Source organism: Sprattus sprattus, assembly GCF_963457725.1.
Source record: "Sprattus sprattus genome assembly, chromosome: 5".
In the NCBI taxonomy this organism is placed as follows: domain Eukaryota; kingdom Metazoa; phylum Chordata; class Actinopteri; order Clupeiformes; family Clupeidae; genus Sprattus; species Sprattus sprattus.
The window spans coordinates 37,557,403-37,582,518 of record NC_137924.1 but is presented as its reverse complement, the minus strand read 5'-3'; the positions used below and the strand labels follow the sequence as shown (position 1 = coordinate 37,582,518).

The window sequence follows — 25,116 nt, the reverse complement described above, 5'->3', positions numbered from 1 at the left end:
GAGAGAGAAAGAGAGACAAAGGGGAGGAAGGTAAAAAAGGAAGAGGAGCGCAAGATGTGTGGGTGTGTCAAGCCAAAGTCAAAGTAGCTTTATTGTCAATAAAGACATGCAGACAAAAAAATAGGTAGATTACATAGATAGAGAGAAAGGAATATAGAGAGAGATGAAGTTATGGAGTGTAAAGAGAAAGAAATATAGACAGAGGTTGGGAAAGTGAGAGACATAACGATACATAGATAAAAATAAATATAGAAAGATAAATACGATAGAAATAGATAGAAACAAAGACAGATAAAGATAGGTTAAGACAGAAAAACAGGCAGAGAGAGTGAGAGGATATACAGAGTTTTAATAGCCTAGGAAACAAGTGTACCAACACTGGTATTTTACAACCCTAAATCAGAAAAGTTTGGACGGTACACAACACTAAGGATGTTTAGAGACTGAATACACCAAGTGATAATCGTTTCAGGTGTAAATTTGTCCCTTTCTTCCTGCAAACAAGCCTTAAGGTGTGCAAAGGTACAGGGTCTTCGTTAAAATGCACACATTCTCTTTTGGGGACGTCAGGACAGAACCACACACTCTTCTTCCTCAGCCATGCCTTTGAAATGTGTGAAGAATGTGGTTTTGTATTGTCTTGTTGAAATATGCATGGGCGTCCTTGGAAAGGATGTCATCTTGAAGGCAGCATATATTGCTCCAAAATCTTTACTTTCGGCATTAATGGTGCCATCACAGAAGTGTAAGTTATCTTTGCCAAGGGCACTGACACTACCCTATAACCATGACAGACCCTGGCTTTTTGACTTGTTGCTGGTATCTGAAAAAACTACAAATCTCCATGAGACAGGGATGACACCAATAAGGTTACAGCCTACGTCAAATTATTTCATAAATAACAACATAAAACAGCATCTGACTTGCTTGGTTCCTTGTTCGGTCAGACGCCATTTTCCGTATTACAAGTCAGTGTACCACCAAAATGATTTTGAAGCTGTTATTTTAAGGTCAAATTGTTGCATAATGTTACTTTAATACACATGTGCGGTCAATACACAGGGTCTGTTTCAGACAAAAATGCATTAATACAGTTTATATACGGAACAGTTTTATAGCAAGGAAATATATGGTATCGTATAGCCTATATTGGTTAAATGGTTGAGTAACTATTTTTCATCTGAAAAGTAGATAGATTATTATTATCTATTTAAATTACATTTCATGTATGTGTTTTTTTTTGAGTACTTGGTGCCCTATGCACAGCAGGTGACCAGGGTGTACAACGGTAGCCCAGGATGTATGACTTCAAAACTAAGAGTATTAGTACTCACGTATGACACTAAGTACACATTAGTACACATGTATGACAAGTAAGCTGCACTGGTATTGTTCAGCAACATCATTTAGATAATTGTATTGATCTTAACTATTTGACAGGTATTGACATCAATTACTGCAATGTAAAATAATGACACATACTTTGTGTTGTTACCAGCACTTAATATCGGTGCAGTAAACATAACTGGAATGTTCATAGATGATCATCAACTGACATTCACTGTGAGCTTTAAGCAGGAATCCTTTTTCCCACTCTTTAATATCACAAGCCATCTGTGTCTGTGTTGTCACTTCCACTGGTGTTGTCCAGCTCACAGGGCGCATTTACATTGGCTGCAGCTTTTGTCCTAAGAGCGCGCTTTCTGTTTAGGAAAAGATTTATGGAACAAGTTAGAGCAAGTTAAATCAGACATGTTAGCCTACTATTACACACACCAACTAATGAAGCCATATTCATTACATTTAACTATTTTGAGGTATGAGATGATAATATTATATTGTAGTGATTACCTTCTGTAGTAAAAATTTGCCCTTGGTCTCATCTTCTCCTGCAAAATACATCAATTGAAAAATGGATTGGGCACTGCTCAGTGATGTTTATAAAACAGTTTAAACCAAGGATTCTTATTTATGCGAGTTAAAAAAAAAAACCTGCTCTGGCCTTTAAAACAGTTTAAACCAAGGACTCTTTATCATGCAAGATAAACAAACCCTGCTCTTGCCTAACTGCATAACTGAATTTCTATAAAAACAGTGTAATGATCTAAATACAGTTATAAACACGTAAAACAAACAAAGAGGTTTAACGGACACGATTCCATCACATCTCACCGCGTCTTCATTTGCTTTCTTGTCTGAAGGAAGACCAACACCATCTGGAATAGCTGTGCAAACATTACGTTCCCCTGATGCTTGACTCTGCGACTCCTTTTTGGCTGCAAAAACACAAACATTAAAGTACACACTGAATTCTACACACCCAGTGACAAACCCTGTGTTATGTCTGTATGTCATCACATTGTGTGATGAAACAAAGGGAGAGAACAATTACCTTTAGTTAAGCACTCTTCCTCACTGGTCTGGCTTCTCAGCTGTAGAAAAACAACAATTCCACTGTTACTGTAAGTTGATTCCTTGGCTTCATGAACATTCCAGAATTTCTCAAAGGAAATTATATATATATATATATTTTTACCTCATAAGAACTTGCCAAGGAACTATCCTCAAGGTCTGATGCCTATGGAAATCTGTTTATATTATTCAAGATTTTTTTTATAAATGTTAAACTTATATTTGTCTAATTGTGTTCTTGATTAATCCCAACCCTGGATACATTAATTAACTACTTTAATTAGCGTGTTCAAGAACAGACAACAGAGGGCTTCTCTGAAAACCTGGTAAGTGCAGTTCTGTCGTCGCAGCTGGGTCTGTAGTGACAGAACCTTTCCTTGGGCACGCAGGAGCTGGACCTGCAGTTCATCACATCTCTCCCCCAGCTCACGGATCTGCTTGCGATACTGGTCCTTTTCCTGAAGGTTCTGGGAAATCTCCTTGTGGTATTCCTCTCTAGTCGACATAGCCTATTTACATTTTTCAGACATGGGATAAAATCATGGAACAAGTCACAATCAATACAGAGGATCCTTGGAAACAAACTACAGCTTGCGTAAAAGTGTTAATATGATCCTATGCCCAACCAGTCGCTGGGATCCTCCTTGCCAAACTGAACTAAAAAACACTGCACACTTTTGATTTCAAGTTGGCGTTTCAAGATGGAGACGATATTTTTTCATAGGGGCAGGAAACAGCCTAATCTGTTTCCCATATGTGATTATACCTACATTTTAGCATAGGTTGGCCACAATTTTCATTGTTAATTTTCATTCATTGTTTTGTTGTCACTGTACCTAAAACAGTACTCATCTATCCAACGTAAGTTATATTTGCGTTTACAACAATAATACAATTATGTGACAATAAACGTTCAAATTTGGCTGGTAAAATATTTTTTTCCCGAGTTTCCTACAAAAAAAGATATGTGTGAAACCCTGCCTCAGAAACTAGTTTTTGTTCATTTTTATGACAATTTTTGAGTGGTATCCGCTAACAGTTACTATTTACATCCTGTTCAGATTCCGCTGTGTGTAGCATTTCTCAAATGAGTGTTCAAGAATCAATTTTTACCTTATTCCTCTCATTAATGACTTGTTCCATCTGCTTTAAAATGTCTTCCATGCGATCGTGGTACATCTTGGAGTCTTTCCTCAACATGGTACACTTGAGCTCAAGAACCTCCTTCTCCTCTAAGTACTAGAGATCAAACAGAAAATGACACATTCCCCCACAATCATTCCAAATGAGTTTTTTCAGTATAAAGAAAGTCTAGTGTATATTCTCAATAATAATTTATTATTATATTCATATGATACTAATATGACAATGACACATTCCCCCACAATCATTCCAAATGAGTTTTTTCAGTATAAAGGAAGTCTAGTGTATATTCTCAATAATAATTTATTATTATATTTATATGATACTAATATGACAGACACAAAAAGCACAGAAAAGAGGTGCATGTGGAAGATGCTGGTTAACCTTGCTGCGCAGCAGTTCTGCCTCCTGAAGTTCTCTGCGTAATGTGTTGAGGCTGTTCACAAGTTCTTGGTACTGAGTGCAAGCGTGCTGCTTGTAGTCTTCCATTACTTGACGACTTATCTCTTGTTCATCGGGTTCTGGTGGTTCCTGTGGTAGCATATAGTAATTATGAGCATAATATGAGCGTATCATTCTATTTTCAATCACTCAAATTACTCCCGTGTTATGTGTATACAATCAAAAACATGTTCAACTTGTCTAGAATTTTCCAGCTCTTGAATGCATGCTGTGAGAAGCTCATTCTGTGTCTGCAGTTCCCAGATTGTGTCCTGGCTGGGTCTCTGTTCCATGGCGTTTTTAAGTGTGATTGTACGCTTGCGCTGGATCTTTGAGTCGCTTTCAGCATTCATCAAGCTGTGCTTAAGCTTTTCAATCTGAAAAAGAAAATAACATTCTGTGAGTATGATGTAGTTTCAAAATCAAAAATTCTCATTCTCGCTTTTTTCTTTATGTGAGTACACATAACATTTATGAAAGTAGGACTGTTGATGCACATTAAGCTAAAATAATTTGCAGTTAACATAATTATTCGGTGGCCAATATCTCAAGAACATTCCGGCTCTCTCACACTCAGCTGCAGGTCTCGGTTGCTCATGAGCGCACTGTTTTTCTCCTCGCTTAATCTGGTGAGGTCGTGCATTAGACTGTAGTTCTCATCCTTGAGTTGGCGGGCCTCGTCCCACAGACGGTCACGGTCCTCCCGTAAGCGGCGCACACGCTCCTGTTGCTTCTGGAGCTCCCTCTCTCGTACCTCCTGCTGCTTTACAGTGTCATCAAGTGTGGCAACACGCTTGGATGACTCCTGCAGCCGCCTGTGCTCCTCTTCCACCAGCTTCTGCAGTCGGGTCACCTCGCTCATCAAGTACTGGGTCAGGCCCGACTCACCTACTGTGTCTTGGAGAATGAAAAAATATGCACTTTGTTGTTAGAGAGCTCTCTAAGCATTGCTGATATAGTGGGACCACAGGTCTGCCCTCGCCGTTCCCTTTCACATCCCCCTTTTCACTTTGAATAAAAATTCTTGGAAAGTCGAAGATAATCAATGTATTGACCTTATTTATGGATACACATGGTTACAACAAGGAGAAAGAACTTATATAGAATGAATGTAGAGAAAATAATGCTGTCTGTGAAAGCTTTTTGTTATCCCATTTGTTTTTTTCTCATGTTTAAATGGCTTAAGATAGTTTATACTCTGAGAGGAATCTAATGTCTCTGACTTCCCTAGTTGTCATGATGAGGAACTAGACATACCGCATAGCAGTGTGTAATATGACTGCCTCATGAAGTGAGATAACGAGCAAGAATTAAATGAAACTAAAAAATAAAAACAGTGTTGGAATATATATATAGAGGCAGAATAATACACATGTAAGTTAACCCTGTAAAGACTGACAGATCCAATGTTAGCCAAAAAAAAATCAAATTTTTTATGTTGAACTGTTTACTGGACATTTTGACAAAATAACCATGACATTTTTTACCCGTTTTTGTATCATGTTTGACACATCAACCCAAACCAACCCAGTAACATTTTGGGCTGCCTAGGTTAGAAAACATGTGATTCAGCAAGACATTCAGACTTGGTTCGGCCTTGAATCTCACCATCCAAGCTCATTACAATTACAGCTTGAGAATTTACCTTTGCAAAAATCCGCCATGTTTTCCTCACAAGTACCGTAACCAGATAGCATTATCTAAATGAGTAAACTGAAATGGGAACTGCTCTGCTGTTGACTGAGCAGACCAGCACACATCGTTACATCGACAGCCCCAGAGGACAGAAGAGCTGAGTGGATCAAGTTCATTTTTTTATGGCAATGTCAAAGCTACAGTCTGCAAAAATCTGTTTGTCTGTCTGACTGCTTTTCCAACCTGAGTCCCTACAACAATTTGTAGTACATTTTAATATGTAATAAACAAAGACATGCATACAATCATTAGGTAAGAATAAATATTAATACATATTTGGGAAACCCTAGTTGGTGAATAAATTCACATTCCGAAATTATAAGTGATGTTTGTCCAAGGACAGCGTTTTTATACGTTAGCTTGTGGAATCTGAGTTGACCTCAATTGATCTTTACCAACGCCAGGTACCACACAAGAAAGTGTATTCTTCATGACGTAAACAGACTTGTCAAACTCCTCCATTGCTCAAAACTGTCATGAAATAGAAAATAAGTAAATTTAGGCCATCCTTATCACAGGTAGACTAAAGATGCAGCTCTAAGGCCAAGTTTACACGGAGCCTAGATTCACTGAATCGGGTTCACTTTTCACACGAATCAAATCTTTTAATTGTGAAAGGATGGAGCCTGGTAACGAGATTTGCGTAAGGACGAACCCCAGCCGATTGGGATGAACCGGCTGTAGTACATACCCCACGCCTGTTGGTGGCGCTTTAGCACTGCTCCAGACAACTGAAAAAACGTGAAAAAACGTAGAAGAAGACAGGAGGACACGGGTAAACAGCCAGTAGACAAACTACAATTAGCAACGTTTAGCCTAACCGCATAGCATACATTTAATCTGCACAGTAATACATTATGGTGGTTAATAAAATCACTGGTCAGCAGACTATAGGCTATGCAAAAATGAATTCTATTTTCTATCGTCTGATCAAGATAGGAGGCTAAACAAAAACCAGTAGGCTGGATTAATGAGAGTGAGTTCGAGACACACCATGAGTGAGATGTTTAGAGACAACAACTGTTATATACCGTAATTTTCGGACTATAAGCTGCGACTTTTTCCCCATTTTTCGACCCTGTGGCTTATATAACAGTGCGTCTTGTCTATGGATTTTTACAGCTAATGGCCACTAGGGAGAAACCTAAATCTTTTTAGAAAAAAAAAATGTACCATCCACAATGTTTACACATTTGCTTCAACACGCAGACTTCTACCGCGAGTGGTACGAGACAGAACGAAAGCGAGAAAGACGGACATTGCGAGCGCAAGACAGTTTGTGAGACACCCTCATTATGGAAAACAAACGTAGAAATGCATATGATACAGCGTTTAAGTTAAAGGCAGTCAATTTGGCAGTAAACCAAGGAAATAGAACAGCTGCACGTAACCTTGGAATCAACGAGTCAATGGTGAGACGTTGGAGACGCCAGCAGGAAGAATTGTCTCAATGCAAAAAGTCAAAAAAAGCTTTCCGAGGTCACAAAAGCAAATGGCCCGAACTTGAAGACGTTCTCGAAGATTGGGTGAACACTCAAAGAACAGACGGCCGAGGAGTTTCCACCGTGCAGATCCGACTGAAGGCCAAAACAGTCGCCACCGAAATGAAAATTGAACATTTTAGAGGTGGACCATCCTGGTGTTTCAGATTTATGAAGCGAAAAGGACTGTCCATCAGGGCACGGACGACTGTGTGCCAGCAACTCCCTCCCGACTACCAAGAAAAAATAACAAACTTTGGCGAATTCACACAAAGAAAGATAGAGGAATATTCCATCGGACCGGACCAGATCATAAATATGGATGAAGTGCCATTAACATTTGACCTGCCTCTCACTAGGACTGTTAACAAGAAAGGTGAATCGTCCGTCACGTTGAGAACCACTGGACACGAGCGAACAAATTTCACTTGTGTTCTTGGCTGCACAGCATCAGGAGTGAAGCTTCCGCCAATGGTGATTTTTAAGAGGACTACAATGCCAAAAGAAAAGATCCCAAACGGCATCTCCTTTAAAGTCAACAAGAAAGGGTGGATGATGGAAAGCGTAATGAAGGAGTGGCTGAATGAGTGCTATGTCAAACGCCCTGGAGGATACTTTCGGCAAAAAAAAGCTTTGCTCGTTTTGGACAGTATGAGGGCGCATATCACAGATTCGGTTAAAGCAGCCATCAAGAGCACAAACTCCGTTCCAGCTGTGATTCCTGGGGGCACAACGAAGCATCTGCAGCCACTGGACATCAGTGTCAATCGTGCGTTCAAAGTGGCACTACGCGTTCAGTGGGAGGCGTGGATGACAAGCGGCGAGAAATCGTTCGGGTCGCATGAGAAAAGCCACTTTCGCACAAGTTTGCGAGTGGATCCTGATGGCGTGGAGGAGTGTGAAAAAATCCACAATCACCAACGGGTTCAGAAAGGCTGGACTGCTGCGTGATGGAGAGGAGGACGCCATCACACCTGAGGCCTTTCAGAGGCTGTTCGATTCCGACAGTGACGAAGAGGAGTTCGTTGGTTTTGAGGGCGACATCGAAAGAGAGGGGAGAGTGGCTGACGAAGCCCTGAACCTGTTTGTTTCCGACACTGAAGATGAGGACTTTTGTGGTTTTAGTACGGAGGAAGAAGATGAAGATGAGGATTAATGACTTGACTTTTCTGGTTACAGCCGTGTACTTCACCAAAGATGAAGAGGAGGGTTACGGTAGGCTAATAACATATTTTAAGCAACCGTGTTACTGCAATTTTAGGTTTACTGTCGTGTTACAGGCACTTTATTTGTTGATGATGTTTATGAAGATGAAGAGGAGGATTACGGTAATAACTTTTCTGGTAGGCTGATAACCGTATATTTTAAGCAGCCGTGTTACTGCAATTTAGACTTACCGTCGTGTTACAGGCACTTTATTTGTTGTTGTAGTTTTATATGTTCTGTAGCTTCTGTAGCTACTATTGCACTAAATGGTTGAAAACGTTATGCAACTTGTTTGTTCAAATGTTAATAAATGGGAGCTTCCCCAAACAGTTGCCTCTTTCCCGACAATCCCCTCTGTGCACGAACCATATGGTAATTAAACATAAAATACCTGCGGCTTATAGTCCGGTGCGGCTTGTATATGTACAAATTGTGCAATTTAGCTTCTGCGGCTTTTATTCAGGTGCGGCTAATAGTCCGGAAAGTACGGTATATTGGTTGGAGATCACGATGCAATCACGTGGGACAATGACTTCATCAGGTTGCATGAATCCGTGCACACGAACACCAGCCCCCGTACCGATTCAAATCTACTCACTTTCTACCCCCGATTCGAATCGTTGCAGATACCGTGTGCGGATAGAGATTGTTCGTCTAAATGATAGGGCTATCTATATTAGTTTCAGCTCGGACGTAGACAAACTCGACTCCGTGTGAACTAGGCTTAATATAATCCAGAAAATAAGATCGGCATACTTAATAATGCAAAGCTCAAATCTCAATTGTTTACATAAGTAACGTTAAACACATTGTGGCCAGGATAGAATGTTTTTTTTAGTTTTTTTTTAAGATTAACATTCTTTTTGGCCTCGCAAACTGTGTAGTAGGCTAACGTTACGGTTTGAGTGAATGGTGAATGCGATACGGCGAAATGGATGATTAAAAGCTTCTGAATAGAAAGTTTACCTTTAAAAGTTGTGTGCTTAGTGTTGTCTGAAAATGTCGACAGGCAGCTGGCTGAAAGCACAGAAGTAGTAGGCTTGCCTTTTATTGGTAACCTAACTGTTACAGTTAATTGTTTTTGAAATAAGAGGCCTGACTTCTATGTTCACAGCAAACTTGAAAAAAAGAAAATATTAAGCCATGGTTTAACTGCACTATAGGCTGAGTCCTTGTTTATCTGAAATGTGCACTTTATAATTTAATTTTGTACCGCCCTGTTTGGCAATGTTGTTTTTCAATCAAATAAAACATTGCATAAAGAAAGCCAATCCACTTTTCCATGATAAGAGTATTAAAAGTAAATAAAAATGATGGAAAAAAATTATTGAGGGGACATTTAGAATAGATAAAAGTGTGCGATTAATCGCGATTCATTTTGAGTTGACTATGACCAAAATGCGATGAATCGCAATTAAATATTTTAATCGTTTGACAGCATTAGTTTCTAATTGTCTATCTGGCCGACTCCAAGCAGATGAGACCCCCTTATGAGTTTTTCCTTGCCCCTGTCGCCAGGCGCGGATTCGGGTTGTCTCAGCGCTGCCATCTCAAGAACGAACTGGTGAGTCTGATTTCTCTGCTAGTCTAGGTCCCCACTCTTACCTCCTCAAAGGCAGAATAGGTCTTCCTAAGGTTTTTAAAAAAGGTTCCAAGGTTTAGAAGAAACCTGGGTTGACACTGACAAGTGTCTCCAAACGTGTTGTAAAACGCCTGGGGCGTAACACAGATGACAAGGCCTGTGCAGGAAGAAAAGAAACGAAAGTGAAGTGGACAGAGAGAGAGAAGTATAAAGGAGATAAAAGAGGGGAAACCTAGTCAGACAGGGTCCTAGATAAGACAAATGGAATAGATAAAGGTAATTAAAAAGAGGGAAACCCTAGTGTCAAGATCAGACAAAGGTAATTAAAAACATAACGGATACAATTTTAACAAATAAAATGACTTAATATGGGAAATTGTTATAGCATTGAAACCAAGGACCATGGAGGTGTAGACTGCCCCAGTCTGAATGTAATGTTTAGGAGACAAAATGATGGGGAACTATCAATAAAACAATACGGCATATGATTGAAGTAAATGGCCTTTCCTAACAGAGGCAGTTTATAGTATGAGACAAATTAATCAGCTAAATCAAAGACTCATTGAAAAGGAAAAAAGAAGAGGGAAAGACTAGACCCGACTGAAAATCTGTGTGTGTGTGTGTGTGTAAGACTCAATGGAGGTATAGTTTACACCCAGGGGATTACTGGACTGGAGTACAAGTGATATAAAGGGGGAAAGGCATTAGAAATGATGCATATTGCCATCTGAAATATTAAGGCCTGGGGTCGTTGTTTTGGTCCTTGAGAACATCGTGTGCTGATATTCTGTGCCCTGTTGTTCTTATCTCTGTAACTCTGTTAAATAGACATTGCCTGTGAGATAATTAATCTGACTCTCACAGACTGATTGTCACTCTGTGTGTTTATGCTCCTTTTGCAGAAAACAAATAAACGCATAACTACAAACTTATTAAAAGACTGGTCTCGCATTAGACTGGTTATTATCAGATTTCCACCACAAGCCCTACGTAACCAATTCAGGGACTCAATAAAAGTTGTATTTCGTATGGATATTAAATGTCTATTCATGAATTGAAATATTAAAAGTTTAGGAGTCATTGTCTAGCCTACACTAGAAAGAAAGCTGCCTTTTCTTCTCCACTGCACCATGCAATCTCAGTGGCTTCTGTACGTTTCTGTGTCATACACGCAGTGGATAAGCTACCAGAATAAGCTTTAACGAACGATCAATAAACATGTGATGGGTGGCTTAGACATAATAAATGTTTTTTAATGATGCAAAATTGTTAGAAATGATGAATCTCGAGTTCATCCCAAATTGTATTTGTTGCATACTTTTAAATCTGGGAAATTGCATTGTGAATACATCTGCAAATCCCTATCAATGAAAATCCCTATCGGGCTCCAAGCACAATGGGCAAACAGCCCCAGGCGAAGACTGAATGATTTTGTAAATGTTGCATAAGGACAGACCAGACTGTCATAGGAACAGAGGAAAACATGGTGTAACTTGTTGTAGCAACATGATTTGTTTAACATTGGATATGCCATTAGATATGCCTTCTATATGTCATTATTAATAAGCCTCTCATAAGAGCATGTGTCCAAAGAATGTGCTAGTGATGCAGCGTGTCAAATTTGATAAACCTTTAACCTTTGTAACACAAGATATTGGTTAGTGAAGCGCTTAATATTTGCATTGAACATATCACTAGGTGGCGCTATTTCACACATGAGATGTAATGAGCTAGGATATGTGCCTCCTAGAGGCCAACTCAGAACATCCTCATAACATTTGGTGAAACGGCTGTCAAGCTATTGCCCAACTCACATCAACTAGGGAAACAAACCTTATATTCCTTATCAACCATGTCGGGCTACAATTATACCAAGTTTCATGTGAATTGGTTAAGTCTTACAATATGATATTGTCAATGAAACATCGATGGTGCAGTGATGGTCATAACAAAAAAACAAATGGGATGACTACATAAGGACCAACAAATAAGGTCATGATCTGCCTGCAAATTCTATGTTTACTACTACAAACACTCAAGTCAAGGTAGGTACTCACCCACTAGTATGGAAAAGACGCGTGCAGGCTCCTTCCCAGTGATCTTTTGATACAGTTGAGGATAGTCTAACTCCAGGCTCTCAAGAAATGCTGTATATCCCTTTATGCCAGTTCTTTGGAGAATATCTAGCAACACACCTGGAATTAAACAAAATAACTAAGCATGTTTGACAGAACTCAAGAAATAAGGTTACAAAACACCAACCATATCTTACCAACTTTTCGTCTTCGGATTACAAGATTGGGATCATTATAGATCTGCTCCTCGTCCTCGCAACTCAGTACCCGGCACTGGCGCAGGTATGGCGTTATTCGCGTTGGCTCAATGGTCTTGATGAGCAGAAGCCTGTAGTCTTCAAGCTGAGACCAGCAGTCATCCTCCAGGTCCAAAACATTCATATCGTCAGTCATGCCCACGGTACCACAAGAACAGTGCTCTCTTGTAAGAGGGCTTTGTGCTGTTTTACCATCAGTTCATAAGAGTTGAGGCCCCAAAAGAGGAAACTATGTTTTATTGAGCAAGCGTGGACTTCCCTTTAAATGGTTATTTCCGTTTTCACATTTCCCTTTATTCAACAGATGGACTGAAAGCTTTAACAATGTAGTCTTTTGAGTGATACCTTGCTTGACATGTTCTAACAATGCTATAAAATATGTTATATGTGAGTACATTTTATCCATTAAGAAAAAGCCATCAGGACTTTTTTATGGCCAGCTGTAAGATAGCCAACAGACTGCTTTGGGATTGCACAAGGGAGCTGCAATGGTCAAATATTATTCTCACTATACATTCTGACACTTGGGGACATTATTAGAGAACACAATGTTTCCATATGCAGATAACGTAACACTGTACATCTCTGCTGAACCAAAAAATGCTGCAGCTACAAACTCCATTACTACCTGTCTTTTGGCGATAAATAAGTATATGAGCAATCATTTCTTAAAGTTAACCGAGGACAAAACTGAGCTCCTACTAGTCTGCCCTAAAACACATCCTGTTTAATAATCTGGGGAAATTAACTGGGGGAAATCAATCTGAGGTTACGTCTTTGTTATCTTAGATTCAGATCTAAGAAGATTTACAGTGCCTTGCATAAGTATTCACCCCCTTGGATGTTTTACCCTTTTATTGTTTTTATAAATCATGTCATGGTCAATATAAGTTGTCTTTTTGGACAAAAAAATAAATCACAAAAAAGCCCTCTTTAATATCAAAGTGAAAACAGATTTCTACACAGCTATGTCAATTAAATAAAAATATGTAATGAAAACAAGTGATTGCATAAGTATTCACCCCTTTTAAGACTGACCTTATTCAACAGAGGTCCAGCCAATTGGTGCTAGAAGTCTCACAATTAGTGAAATGGGGATCAGTGTGCAGTGAATGTGTCTCAAGTGAATGTAGTATAACGACACCTGTGTCTGGAAGGTCCATTCACTGGTCAGTAATCAGTATTTCTGGCTACTGTTACACCATGAAGACCAAAGATCACTCTAAGCAACTCAGAGAAAAGGTTATTGAAAAGTATAGGTCAGGGGAAGGATACAAAAAAATGTCCAAGGCACTAAACATCCCCTGGAATTCTGTTAAATCCATTATCAAGAAATGGATGGATTATGGCACATGTGTAAATCTGCCTAGATCAGGCAGTCCTCAAAAAAACTGAGTGACCGTGCAAGAAGGAGACTAGTAAGAGAGGCCACCAATAGACCTATGACTACTCTGAAGGAGTTACAGGATTTCAGCAGCTGAGATGGGAGAGACTCTGCATACAGCAACTGTTGCCTGGGTTCTTCAACAATCAAAGCTTTATGGATGGGAGCCACTGTTGAAATAAAGTATCGACTACAGTTCGCCAAAAGGCATGTGGGAGTCTCCATGGTCAAGTGGAAGAAGGTTCTGTGGTCTACTGAGACCAAAGTAGACAATTTTTTCAACAGTGGCTCTCTTCAATGAAGCTTTGATTGGTGAAGAACCCAGGCAACAGTTGCTGTATGCAGAATTTTTTTTGTATCCTTCCCCTGACCTATACTTTTCAATAACCTTATCTCTGAGTTGCTTAGAGTGATCTTTGGTCTTCATGGTGTAACAGTAGCCAGAAATACTGATTACTGACCAGTGAATGGACCTTCCAGACACAGGTGTCGTTATACTACATTCACTTGAGACACATTCACTGCACACTGATCCCCATTTCACTAATTGTGAGACTTCTAGCACCAATTGGCTGGACCTCTGTTGAATAAGGTCAGTCTATTTAAAGGGGGTGAATACTTTTGCAATCACTTATTTCCGTTACATATTTTTATTTAATTGACATAGCTGTGAAAAATATGTTTTCACTTTGACAATAAAGAGGGCTTTTTTGTGATTTTTATTGTCCAAAAAGCCAACTTATATTGACCATGACTGAGTTATAAAAGCAATAAAAGGGTAAAACATCCAAGGGGGTGAATACTTATGCAAGGCACTGTAAGTCCCACATTAACAAGGTGACAAAAACATAATTTAAACATAATAAAGTACTACCATTTATAAATAAAAAAGATGCTGAAAAACTGATTAATGCCTTTATTTAAAGCCAGCTCGATTATTGTAAAGCAATTCTAACTTGCCTCCAAAAAAAAACATCTGAGACTTCAGCTCATTCGAAACTCTGCAGCTCAGCTATTAACCAGGACCAAGAGAAGAGAGCACATGAGTCCAGTTTTAGCTGCTCTGCACTGGCTTCCAGTACCATTTATAATTGATTTTAAGGTCCTTCTCCTTATGTACAAAGCCCTTAATGGGCTAGGACCAAGTTACATTGAAAACTCCCTTGTGAAATACTTGCCTTTAAGAACACTGGGATCATCTAATGCTGGTTTATTGGAGGTTCCCAGCAACAGCCGTAAGAAAATCGCCTTACCACATCTGATGGAGATAATTTCCAAGCACTGTTAATGACTTAAGAATATATGAATCAAGTGTCTTGTATTAATATATTCCTTGTATGAGTCATGTGCTTATGAAACAGGATCATGGCTTTTTTGTATGTGTGTAACTTAGGTGCCACTTAGTCTGCATATGTACAAGAGCATGTTTATACCAGAAGTGATAAGAAGGGTCGAACTGTGCTTCTTCCGACCTTGTGCAAAACTGCCATCCTTTCAAGACAGGGAGCCTCGGACGTGAGGAATACACCACGTGGTTATCCCTGCTGAAAGCTAAACTTCTGACTATATTAACCTTGTGCGATAGGTTTATCATTGCTTCACTTACAGCCTTGTGCTGGGATGGGAGCCCGATTGCAATTGTTGTTGTTGTTTGTCTAGTAAATATACTTATATGCAGCTCATGAGTCCTGAACTAACTAGGGTGCATTTTCACCTATCAACATCCATTGACAGGAATTGATCATTGAATTTAAACGGTTTTATTTACATTTTTTACAAATAGAATGCTGAAACACAACACCTGAAGCAAAAACTGTGCAAATGTTCAAAATATTTCTTGACAGATAGACACGAGGTAATAGGCCAGTGCAACACACACACACACAAACTCTTTAAACAGGGCAGTGAGTGAAAAAAACATTGCGAACTACAACATGCAAACAGCAAGATACAGACAATTATAATTAATACAACATATTCAATACAAGATCAATGTGTCTGTCTCTCTATTAACCTTACCTTAACCATACATCCAATTAAGTAAAACATAGAGGAACAACACCTGAACAATGCTGAATTGGTCATTGTGTACTGGTTAAAACTGACTGAGTCCCAATCTTTTTTATTTTAAAAGACAAACAAACAAACAAACAAACGTACACACTGCACAGGTCTGATTCCATAGTGGTATTCCATAGCTGTACACTGTTGAGCACCAATAATGGAAAAGAATCAGTTGACATTCCCATGAACTGGGCCAGAGAGGGAACCGACATTCACATCTCAGAGAAAACACAGGGCATGGCTCAGGAATTAATAAACATAGTTTTAAGGCTTGAAAGATTTTCAGGAGTATTCAATTCTATATACAAGAGCATTTATACAGTTGTTCCTGAGCAAAATGTCATGACATTTTATTGAGGGGTTTAAAAAAAACTAAATATTATACTTTGAGTTCATCATGTTCACTGGTGTCTGTGAAAGGAGGGTCGGGGTCTAGATCCTTGGCAGGATCAATGGTTGCAAGGAGGGCAGGTACAGTAAAGCAGGACAGGAAACGAGCCTTAAGGGACAAGTAGGCTGGATTGCAGCTAAAGCGCTCAACAACTATCTTTCTAACAGCCACCAACTGCTCCTCTGACATGCCATCACCCTCTGCCTCTCCTCGACTGTTGGGCAGGACCCTTAAGGAATGTTTTGACAGTGTCGTCGTGGCCTTAAGAAGACACTGCAGGGTGTTGATGTTGCTCACAAAAGGTGGAAGGTAGGGTTGAGGTTTGTCAGACTGAGGTATAACAATGCCATTTCTCCCCTTCATCCAGTCTTGGATAGTGACTTCATCCTCCAGGAACATTAGATTTGGGTCAAAATGGGAGTTTTGGGGTGGATTTTGATTTACCGCAGGTAGAGGTTTAACAGCATGCTGAGGGAAAGTGGCAGCTGTAGGCTGGACAGGTGCAGCTGGTGAGGGGGCAAGGAGTCTTCCTTTGGGTAGGGGCGCCCTCTGTACTGTTTCAGATGTTGAAGGCAACGCTGGCGATGAGGAAAGAAAGGGAACAGTGAAGAACAACGTGGATTGGGATCCAGAAGAGCATCCACTTTGGACACTGGGCCAAGAGGTGGTCACTGTGGTGCTGGGCACATTAGTATTGACTAAGCTTGGGATAGTAACCGCTGGCATCGTCATGAGCGGGGTAAGCACTGGGACATCAGACGAACCGCAGAAAACGGCGCTTGGGAAGACACTGGGCGGGTTTAGAGGAATGTTGGCTTGGGTAGTATGATGTGTAAATGTACCAGGGCTGGAGAAAGTGACACTGCCAGCTGCTGGAAGAGTTAGCATACTGTTGCCAGCCAGCATACTCTTGTCTTGGGTGTTCAGAGATGTTGGTGCAGAGGGAGTGATGATCCAGGCGACTGGTGAGACTGCAGGGAAGGTCTCTTCCAGACGCGGCCTCTTATGTCTGGATCGATTTTTAGCTTTGGTATCTTCCTCTTCTATGAGCTCCTTGGCTTTCACAGTTGGTTTCCTGGCGCGCTTAGAAGGTTTGATGGCACTGGCATCGGCCTCTTTTATCAGCTCCTTGGCTTTAACAGTAGGTTTCCTGGCACGCTTAGATGGTTTGGTGGCATTGGCATTAGACAAAGGCATGCTACATGTGGACTGAGGGGGTCTCCAGGACATTAGCACAGGCTGTCCTAGTTGGTTACTGTGTGGAAGCAAGAGCTGCGGCATCTGAGTAAACCTTGGCTGAGGCTTTGTGAGCTGGTCTCCACAGGGCTGTACATGCAGAGCAGTCTGAGGCTGTGCCTCTTTACCGTCTAAATGTGGAGGCGACTGTGTGGGCTTCGGCTGATGGAGCTGGACCTGCTGAGGGTGCTGAAGCTGAAACCATGTCAGCTGAGGCTGCAGCTGCTTTATGTGACTGAGCTGTGAGGACACTGACGCATTCTTTGTTGGCTTCTTCAGTTTCATGTTCTTGTTGAGAATCATCTGCCGAGCTGTCGATGGAAATACTCCTATGAGAAAAAGTTTGGTGGATAATCAGATGTATGTCATTCAATCTGCACAGACATATACATATATATATATATGTTCTTAAGATGGTACATTTTGCACACAGTGTTTAAAAAGTGCATGCCTTGTGTTTATACTTGGAATGACTTTGTTTAAAGGCACCCAGTGCAACATTAGAGGCTTGAGACTCGAAAAATAAACATTTCAATGCCCTAATGTTGCACTGGGTGCCTTTAAATTACTTAAATGCACAGTCGCAAAGCCACCAATTTGTTGTTCTTGTTTCTGTAATGAGCAGTTAAATACAAATTTTAAATGTGGGAAAAATATTTGGCACGAAATGTATCTTATGTTGTGTTGGTCATATTTAAATAATTCATTACGTAAAGAGGATAAAATACAAAAATCGCACATTAAATCGCGATCGCAATATTGGGGGAAAAGTTTGCAATTACAAAATAAGGTACCACTTTACAATAAGGCTCCCCTTATAAAGGTTTATAAATGGTTTATAATTAGGTTATTAATCAGGTTGTGAACATTCTATAGATCATTTTGTAAGAAATTTGTAGAAAGTCGTTGTGGTTTGACTGTTGTTAATGTTCTTCTTGTAAGTTTATGTGCAAAGATGGATTATTGAGTTCCAAAACTGTACCTTACTTCTATCTTACAAAAGCAACAATAGCGATGGACCACGCTTTCCTCCGTGTAGGAGAATAGCTAACGTGACTAGCAGTATTTCTACATTTGAAAATATTACATATATAATATTAACTGCCAATACAAACACAAAACACCTCCTTCCACTGCCCTGACGTAAATGTGAGCATAAATCAAGATATTTACAACACGCATAAGGATTGCAGATAAAAAGTGCTTTTTTAAAAGAAAGACAGAGGACATCAGGTCGATAGCTCTAAGGATGTTAACACGTAGCTACCTCCTGTACCATCAAGCAGCACACTCTATTTATTTAATAATGATCTATAGAGTGTTTACAACCTACTTAATAACCTAATTATAAACCATTTATAAATCTTTATAAGGGGAGTCTTATTGTAAAGTGGTACCCATAATAATTGCCACATTGGTGCTATAACTGTGACCGATAATGACCACATTGGTGCAATAACTGAATGAAATTTTTGCAACACTTCATGTACATTTTTTTATATGATTTAAATATATAGTCACCATGGATAAGAGGATGTGTTATGTAGCTAAAACCTACGCTCAAATACAAATAGACTATTTGATTGTTCATGAAAGGTCTTGGTTGGGATATTTTGTCAATGCCAATACCTGGGTTACGATGGGTTCCAGTAAGAGCCTACAGGAGAAAGACAAAACAAGGAGATTATAAAACCGCCACCACAATAATATTATTGCAATGTGTGTTATATATTTTTGTACTTACCGGAGTCTTTCGAGCTGAAATCACTTTCTTGCAACCCCCTGTATCAATATGAAGAGTCTAATGCAGAACAATAAGAAGTCACACTATTACAGAAACATGTAACCACACAAAGATCTCCAAAAAGTACTTTAGGGAGGCAGATAAACTCACCTTCAGAAGCAGCAAGAAAACTGCAGTACTTGAGAGCTCAACTTTAGCTGCCCGCTCCCTCACAACATCCACTATAAATACAAAAAGTGGAAATACAAAACCATCAACTGCAAATTAAGCATATGCCCTGACCTTCAAATCATGTGAAATGTCGATAACAAAATGTATTTGAAAAAAAAAAATGTAATGTCCACACACCTTCCAATGTTTGTGTCTCAGAAATTGGCAGAGGTAGGAGTACATTGCCCATCCATAAAGAAAGGGCTTCCTTGAGTTCATCCTGAAAGGAGATGAGGAACTTGGCCTCAACTCTTCTCTTCTCTTGCAAAGTACCGGCATTAGAACACTTTATGGCACCCTCACCAGCACCACGGTCTGATGGTTCTTGCTAGAATGACAAAACAGGGAAAGCTACAAGTGACATTAAGCAAGTAAACCTTATTTATATTTTACATAAAGTAACACTATGCAGCAATTTGACACTTTTTGAAGTACGTTTTTATAGGCAACTATGGTACCATCCTCAAATTTATTTTGATAGCATATGGTCATGTGAAGGACAGATAAACACCTTCTTCTTCCCCACTAGCCATCCAAGATATGCCCTATGTAGTTCTGTGTAACGGGCTGGAACCCCCGGCAAAAATGGAAGGAAAGCTTTCACAAGCATGACATTGCCAGCTATACTGCCAAAAGACACCAGTTAGTGTGTTGGCAAGCTTCTATCAGTGTCTGCTGGGCTGTTGGTGGTGTTTGCAAGGTTTTTGCATGCCTTTAAGGTAGCTAGCTTGTTAGTTTTGGAACAGAACTCGGTATTGCTGCTTTAACTATGTCTAGATTAAATAATGACAGCCAATCCTTGGATGAGCAACTGTAAATATTTCAGTTATAAGTCATACACCATTACACAGGAGATTTGCATGTTGTGTAGGCTTATGCTATTTTAAAAGCATTGCCAAGAGAACTAATGTGCGCACAGTACTTAGTATTTAAGTTTTATGTAATTTTGGAGGTGTTAGGAAAGAAGGTGACTTCAGAGGATATGCGCTTTCAAGAGTCTTGACTGCAGACAAGGACGCCCCTGCATTTGGTAGCTTATTCCATCACTAAGGGAACCACAGATGGGAACGGTCTGACCTGTGGTTGCCTTGTTGTAAGCCTGCCATCTAAGACAAACTGGCTTGTCAAAATGAGTGAATTTCTTAGGAACCAAATCGTCAATAAATCCACTGCAAACCTTCAACACCCAGAATATCTATTCTATGAACGATTGATAAATATACACAACTGGCAGCTATCCTTCCCCTGCCATGGAAAGTCAATATCAATCAGCAATCCATTGCTCCATGTGGTGAATGTTAAGTGTATGGGCTAAGTCTACACTAAAAGCCAAGAGGGATTGCTGACTGAGCACTTAATTGACAGCTTGTTAGATGTAAAATAACGTTCCAATTTTGCGTTCTCGTTCTTGGTTATGCCAACTTTATTTCTCACAGTAAGATCCAATCCATAAGCATGTCCATACATCCAAACTTGCATCTAATTAACATGTAACAGACCTTTGGTAATACAAATGAAGCGGTAAAAAAAGCTATGTGTGCTCTCCCTCCGTCAAGCAACACCTGATACCCGCATGAAGTTTCACACCTATATTGTGTGAGCCCAATTAAGGTGAAGCGCCATCTAGTGTACCAAACAAGATTAAAACATGAACCCAAATGGCTCCTACATTAGGACTTTGTTTTTTGAGTCAGTCTGCCAAAACTCAAACATACATACTAAAGCTTCAAGCTGCAGTGTACATATTGGGGTACCTGAATATCCCCATTTCCCATGTTCCCAGCGTCATCACAAGACAAATGTCATTATTGCTCTTTTGTAATTGAAAGATGACCCTCCACACCAGGTACTTACCAGTTTGAGAACTCTGGCTCCCACCAAGGGAAAGAGGTTTTTAATATCTGCTTGTGGAACTAGGATCATTTCTTCGTCGAAAGTCTTTAAAAGGACATGAAAGGGAAATGTGAGAGAACACCAAATTAACCAAAAATTGAGGAAATGTTGGCTTTCTAAAGAAATTAATTTGTGAAGGTAATCTGCAATGGTCAATGATATGTTTACTGTACCCGTCTCTTTGGAGTCTGATATTGCTTTGCTTTGTAGTGGTCAACAGGACGACCAGTACGGTCCAAAACAGTGTAATGAGCAGATGGCGTGTATATTGGTTTCATAGTCTGGCTTCTACTCTGGACCGGATCCTCACTGATGGGGGGTTTGAAGAAAATAATCCTGAGAATGTCTGTAGTCGCCAAGGCTGTGTCAGTTTGTCTAGGTATCCACCCAGACAAGATAGGCTGGACATATTTTGGCTTTGAAGGCTCTGGCTCTTCTTCTTTTTCTTCAGATTCATCGCTTTCCATGTACTCAATCTCTTCTTCTGGGTTTTGCTCTTCGTCATCCTTTTTTACAATACTCTGGGCTTTCTTCCTCACAGTCCTTCTCTTTGCCTGCTTATTCATTAGAAAGTGTCTTGGTCTCTGCAAAATCAAAACAGACCACACAAAGTGAGACAAAGTAAAGCTGATACCTAATCACTAAACACTTGGGTAGCTTTGGATAAAAGTTTTCAACTTTTTCTCTTTTATCAAGACAAAAGTTGTCTTAAAACACTTGATCTCCCCAAAATGGCTGAAAATGCCAGGCATATGCCCCAGATGAACACACAACAGGCACACAATAGCAGAGCAATATCAAAAGGCATATTACTTTGAGGGTGACATAATGTATTGGTGTCTTCTGAGCCAATCAAACCAAAAATGCAGACATAGGGAATATCTGTCATTGGTACCCTACTAGTTGTTTGAAAAGATAAATAATGTGAGTCATATACTTAAATATTACTATTGCAAGTTTGTGTGTGTGTGTGTGTGTGTGTGTGTGTGTGTGTGTGTGTGTGTGTGTGTGTTGAGAGTGAGGGCACACTTCCAAACTTACTTTATATTTACTTATTGATCGCCATTTGTGCAGGCACTGACTGTCAGTACGATGTGGAATCTCAGTTGCAATCTTAGCCCATTTGCCTAGACAGCAAAATAGACACAAAAAAATACGATTTTACCAATCGAACACACCAAATATGCTTTTCGCTACCTACAACTTCAAGAGGTCAAATGTGTTTGTTAGGATTTTCATTAAAAAAAAATGAACATTACTCTTAGTATAGGTCCTGGGGAAGATTTGTATGTGCTTCATTTAGCGGAGAATATCTCAACTGTTCTTTACTAATATGACCCCATTGAACAACGTGGGATGTGTGCTAGCTTTTCTAAGTATTGCTGTCAACACGTCATCACCGCCAACTTTTTTTTCACATTTTTGATGTTCTAGTTGAAACAGAGTTTTACAGTACTGATGTCATTAAGACCGTGATCTCCGGTTCTCACTATGCTAGGGCCCGCACTGTCCATTCAATGATACACGAGGTCCTCACATCCATGATCTTGGAAGCATTCCTCTCCAAATACCCTGACAGAAAAACAGAGATAGAGGCACTGCAGGTCAACTGGAAGTCCCAAGAGCCTACAGATGAAGAATGGAACACCAAAAAGGAGCTTTATGAAACCATCAATGCAGCCTTTCAAGTCTGCCTTAAGGAACAGGCATTGCAGACCCAGTCCTTTATTTACTGGAGCACATATGTTTCTGTCCTGTTACCAATATTGAGGGATCTGACCAATTCTCTGCACTCTGGAGATTATTCCTGCAGGACTGCTATCAACTGAAGGAGAAGTTCCCACTCCTCTACGACTCATACATAAATGGTGGATTTGTTGTGAAAACCACCAAGAAAGGTAGTGGAGTGCCATTTGACCAGGCACTAGAGCAGTGTTACAACCGACCTGCCAAAGTGAGTGGAGGCATAATTGGGGTCAACAGGAAGAAGGAAGCAGTAGCTCTTTGGGGAATCATCAAGCATAAAAAAGAAAGTATTTTGATCTCCTTGAGATGAGGGATGATGTTGGAAGAGAACTCTCACTTCATCATGACTTCCACCCGAGCACTACAACTAAAATAGTAAAAATGCTGCAAGAAATAGAGGAATATCTCCTCAAGGTTTGCAGTTCTTTAAGAGACCAGGTAATGCTTAAGAATGTTCTCACTGGAGAAATTGTGATCAAGGTAAATGTAGACAAGTTGTTGAGCTGTATCACAAAGGACAGTGCTGCTTGTGCTAAATTTATCGATGATCAAAATAAGTCGATATCAATACACTCAACTATTAGTAAAGTCAAGTTTACTTTGCCAAAGACCACCTTGAATTTGGCTTCCAAAGCAGACATCAAAGATGAGTCAATCTAAGCTCTGATGTTTATTGAGTATGGGTGTCACCGGGGGTTCACAGTTGAGGAGCTACTCCAGCATGAGATTACCAAATCTGCATTTTTCTTGGTTGACGAAGACGGTTAGTTGAGGAAGAGTGCCAAAACAGAACTTGGGACTGAGCTGTTGAAGTTGTGTCCACAAATAGATATAAAAGATCCAGATGCCCCCCCCCCCCCCCCCGTACGCCATCTTTATCGACTTCTTGGCATTGGTGAGAAAGGTCTCCTTAAAGAAACTTGATCCACCCATCAAGACATTCCACAACTTTGCAATTGCTTTGACATTTATGGTCCCACAAAGCTGGAGGCAACTGTGATGAGATCAATATCGTTTTTGACACTTAGAGAGCAGACAGCATCCAACATAGAGAGAGGGAAAGAAGAGGAAAATCAAAAAACATGGTTGTCCTTGATGTTATATCACCAAACCAAAATGTTCCAGTGTTATTAGAGAACTTTTGGTCATCTTCCATTAGCAAAACTGACTAACTATTACAAAGGCACCAAACCTCTATACCTTGGTATGATGATGATAAAAACTTTATTGCCACACAACAATGTTGGTGGTATTCTTTGTCATAGGTAGCACAGGCCAGTAGGAGGGGAGAGAAGGGGTTAGGGAAAACAAAAATAAAAATAAAACTCCAGGTCAGCATTGAGAGTTCAGGAGTCTGACAGCAGAGGGGAAGAAGCTGTCTGGTAGAAATTGATGAAGATATCTTTAAAGGATAAACGCATACAAATCTTCCCCAGGACCTACACTATCTTAATGGCATGCTACTCACCAGCTCCATATTTCTGCACAGCTATTGTCAGTTTGTTCTCCTCCTCTGGACTCCAGGGACCTTTCTTCACATCTTCAGAGATGCAGTCCACATATCTGCAAAACCATAACCAGAAGCTGTCTGTGAATTTCACATTTTCAGTCCAAAATCCCATTTTAGGATATTGTAATAGGCGATAATAAAAATAAGTATGTTTTCTTAGAGAAAGACCAAGCTACAGGTTCATCTTGATATTTTTAAGGAACACATTTCAGTCTTTAATGAAGCAATAACAAATGCTAGGAAGGATTCAAGCGTCTACGACCTTCAGAAGCTGAGATACAGATGAGCTGGACGCTAAAAGGGCGTGACATAATCGCTATGTTCCTAGTTTTGTTCCTCGTGCTCAAATTAGCCAGAAACTGTTGAGAAATGTCATGCCGCTCATATTTCATCAGCAACTTATGGGCTGCTACTGGAGTATTTGGGCTTTTTTGCCTTTTTAATCGATAGTGCAGTGAAGAGTGGGACAGGAAATGAAAAGGAGAAGAGGTGGGAAGTAGACAGGAGAAACGACAACGGGCCGGATTCGCAATTCCGTTTCCATTCGATGACGAACTAAGAGTATTCTCAGTAACCTGTACAACCTGAGATTACTGTGCTGTGCGGTAGATATTCCAAGGCTAAACTTTGTCTCAACTTTGTGAAA

General features: G+C 40.0%; 2 protein-coding genes across 2 annotated transcripts in view; both read right to left on the bottom strand.

Annotated features, from left to right (window-relative positions):
* Window positions 1–1,603: 1,603 nt before the first annotated feature.
* On the bottom strand, window positions 1,604–12,428 carry card9 (caspase recruitment domain family, member 9; the record flags this gene model as incomplete). The annotated part of the gene is made up of 12 exons (XM_080839813.1): window positions 1,604–1,703; window positions 1,852–1,889; window positions 2,173–2,276; window positions 2,393–2,432; window positions 2,537–2,578; window positions 2,736–2,921; window positions 3,526–3,651; window positions 3,940–4,086; window positions 4,185–4,373; window positions 4,568–4,893; window positions 12,018–12,155; window positions 12,233–12,428. The coding sequence occupies 12 exons, from the start codon at window positions 12,426–12,428 to the stop codon at window positions 1,604–1,606; spliced, it is 1,632 nt and encodes a 543-aa protein (XP_080695939.1).
* A 3,098-nt stretch (window positions 12,429–15,526) lies between these two features.
* Window positions 15,527–25,116, bottom strand: part of snapc4 (small nuclear RNA activating complex, polypeptide 4) — a 34,311-nt gene continuing 24,721 nt past the window's right edge. The window contains exons 17-25 of the mRNA XM_080839173.1: window positions 24,429–24,523; window positions 22,256–22,341; window positions 21,388–21,798; window positions 21,176–21,259; window positions 19,460–19,649; window positions 19,262–19,332; window positions 19,112–19,168; window positions 18,997–19,024; window positions 15,527–17,696 (exon numbers count right to left, since the gene is read on the bottom strand). Coding sequence (XP_080695299.1) covers window positions 16,120–17,696; window positions 18,997–19,024; window positions 19,112–19,168; window positions 19,262–19,332; window positions 19,460–19,649; window positions 21,176–21,259; window positions 21,388–21,798; window positions 22,256–22,341; window positions 24,429–24,523 — 2,599 coding nt within the window. The 3' untranslated portion in view covers window positions 15,527–16,119. The remainder of the gene's footprint in view (window positions 17,697–18,996; window positions 19,025–19,111; window positions 19,169–19,261; window positions 19,333–19,459; window positions 19,650–21,175; window positions 21,260–21,387; window positions 21,799–22,255; window positions 22,342–24,428; window positions 24,524–25,116) is intronic.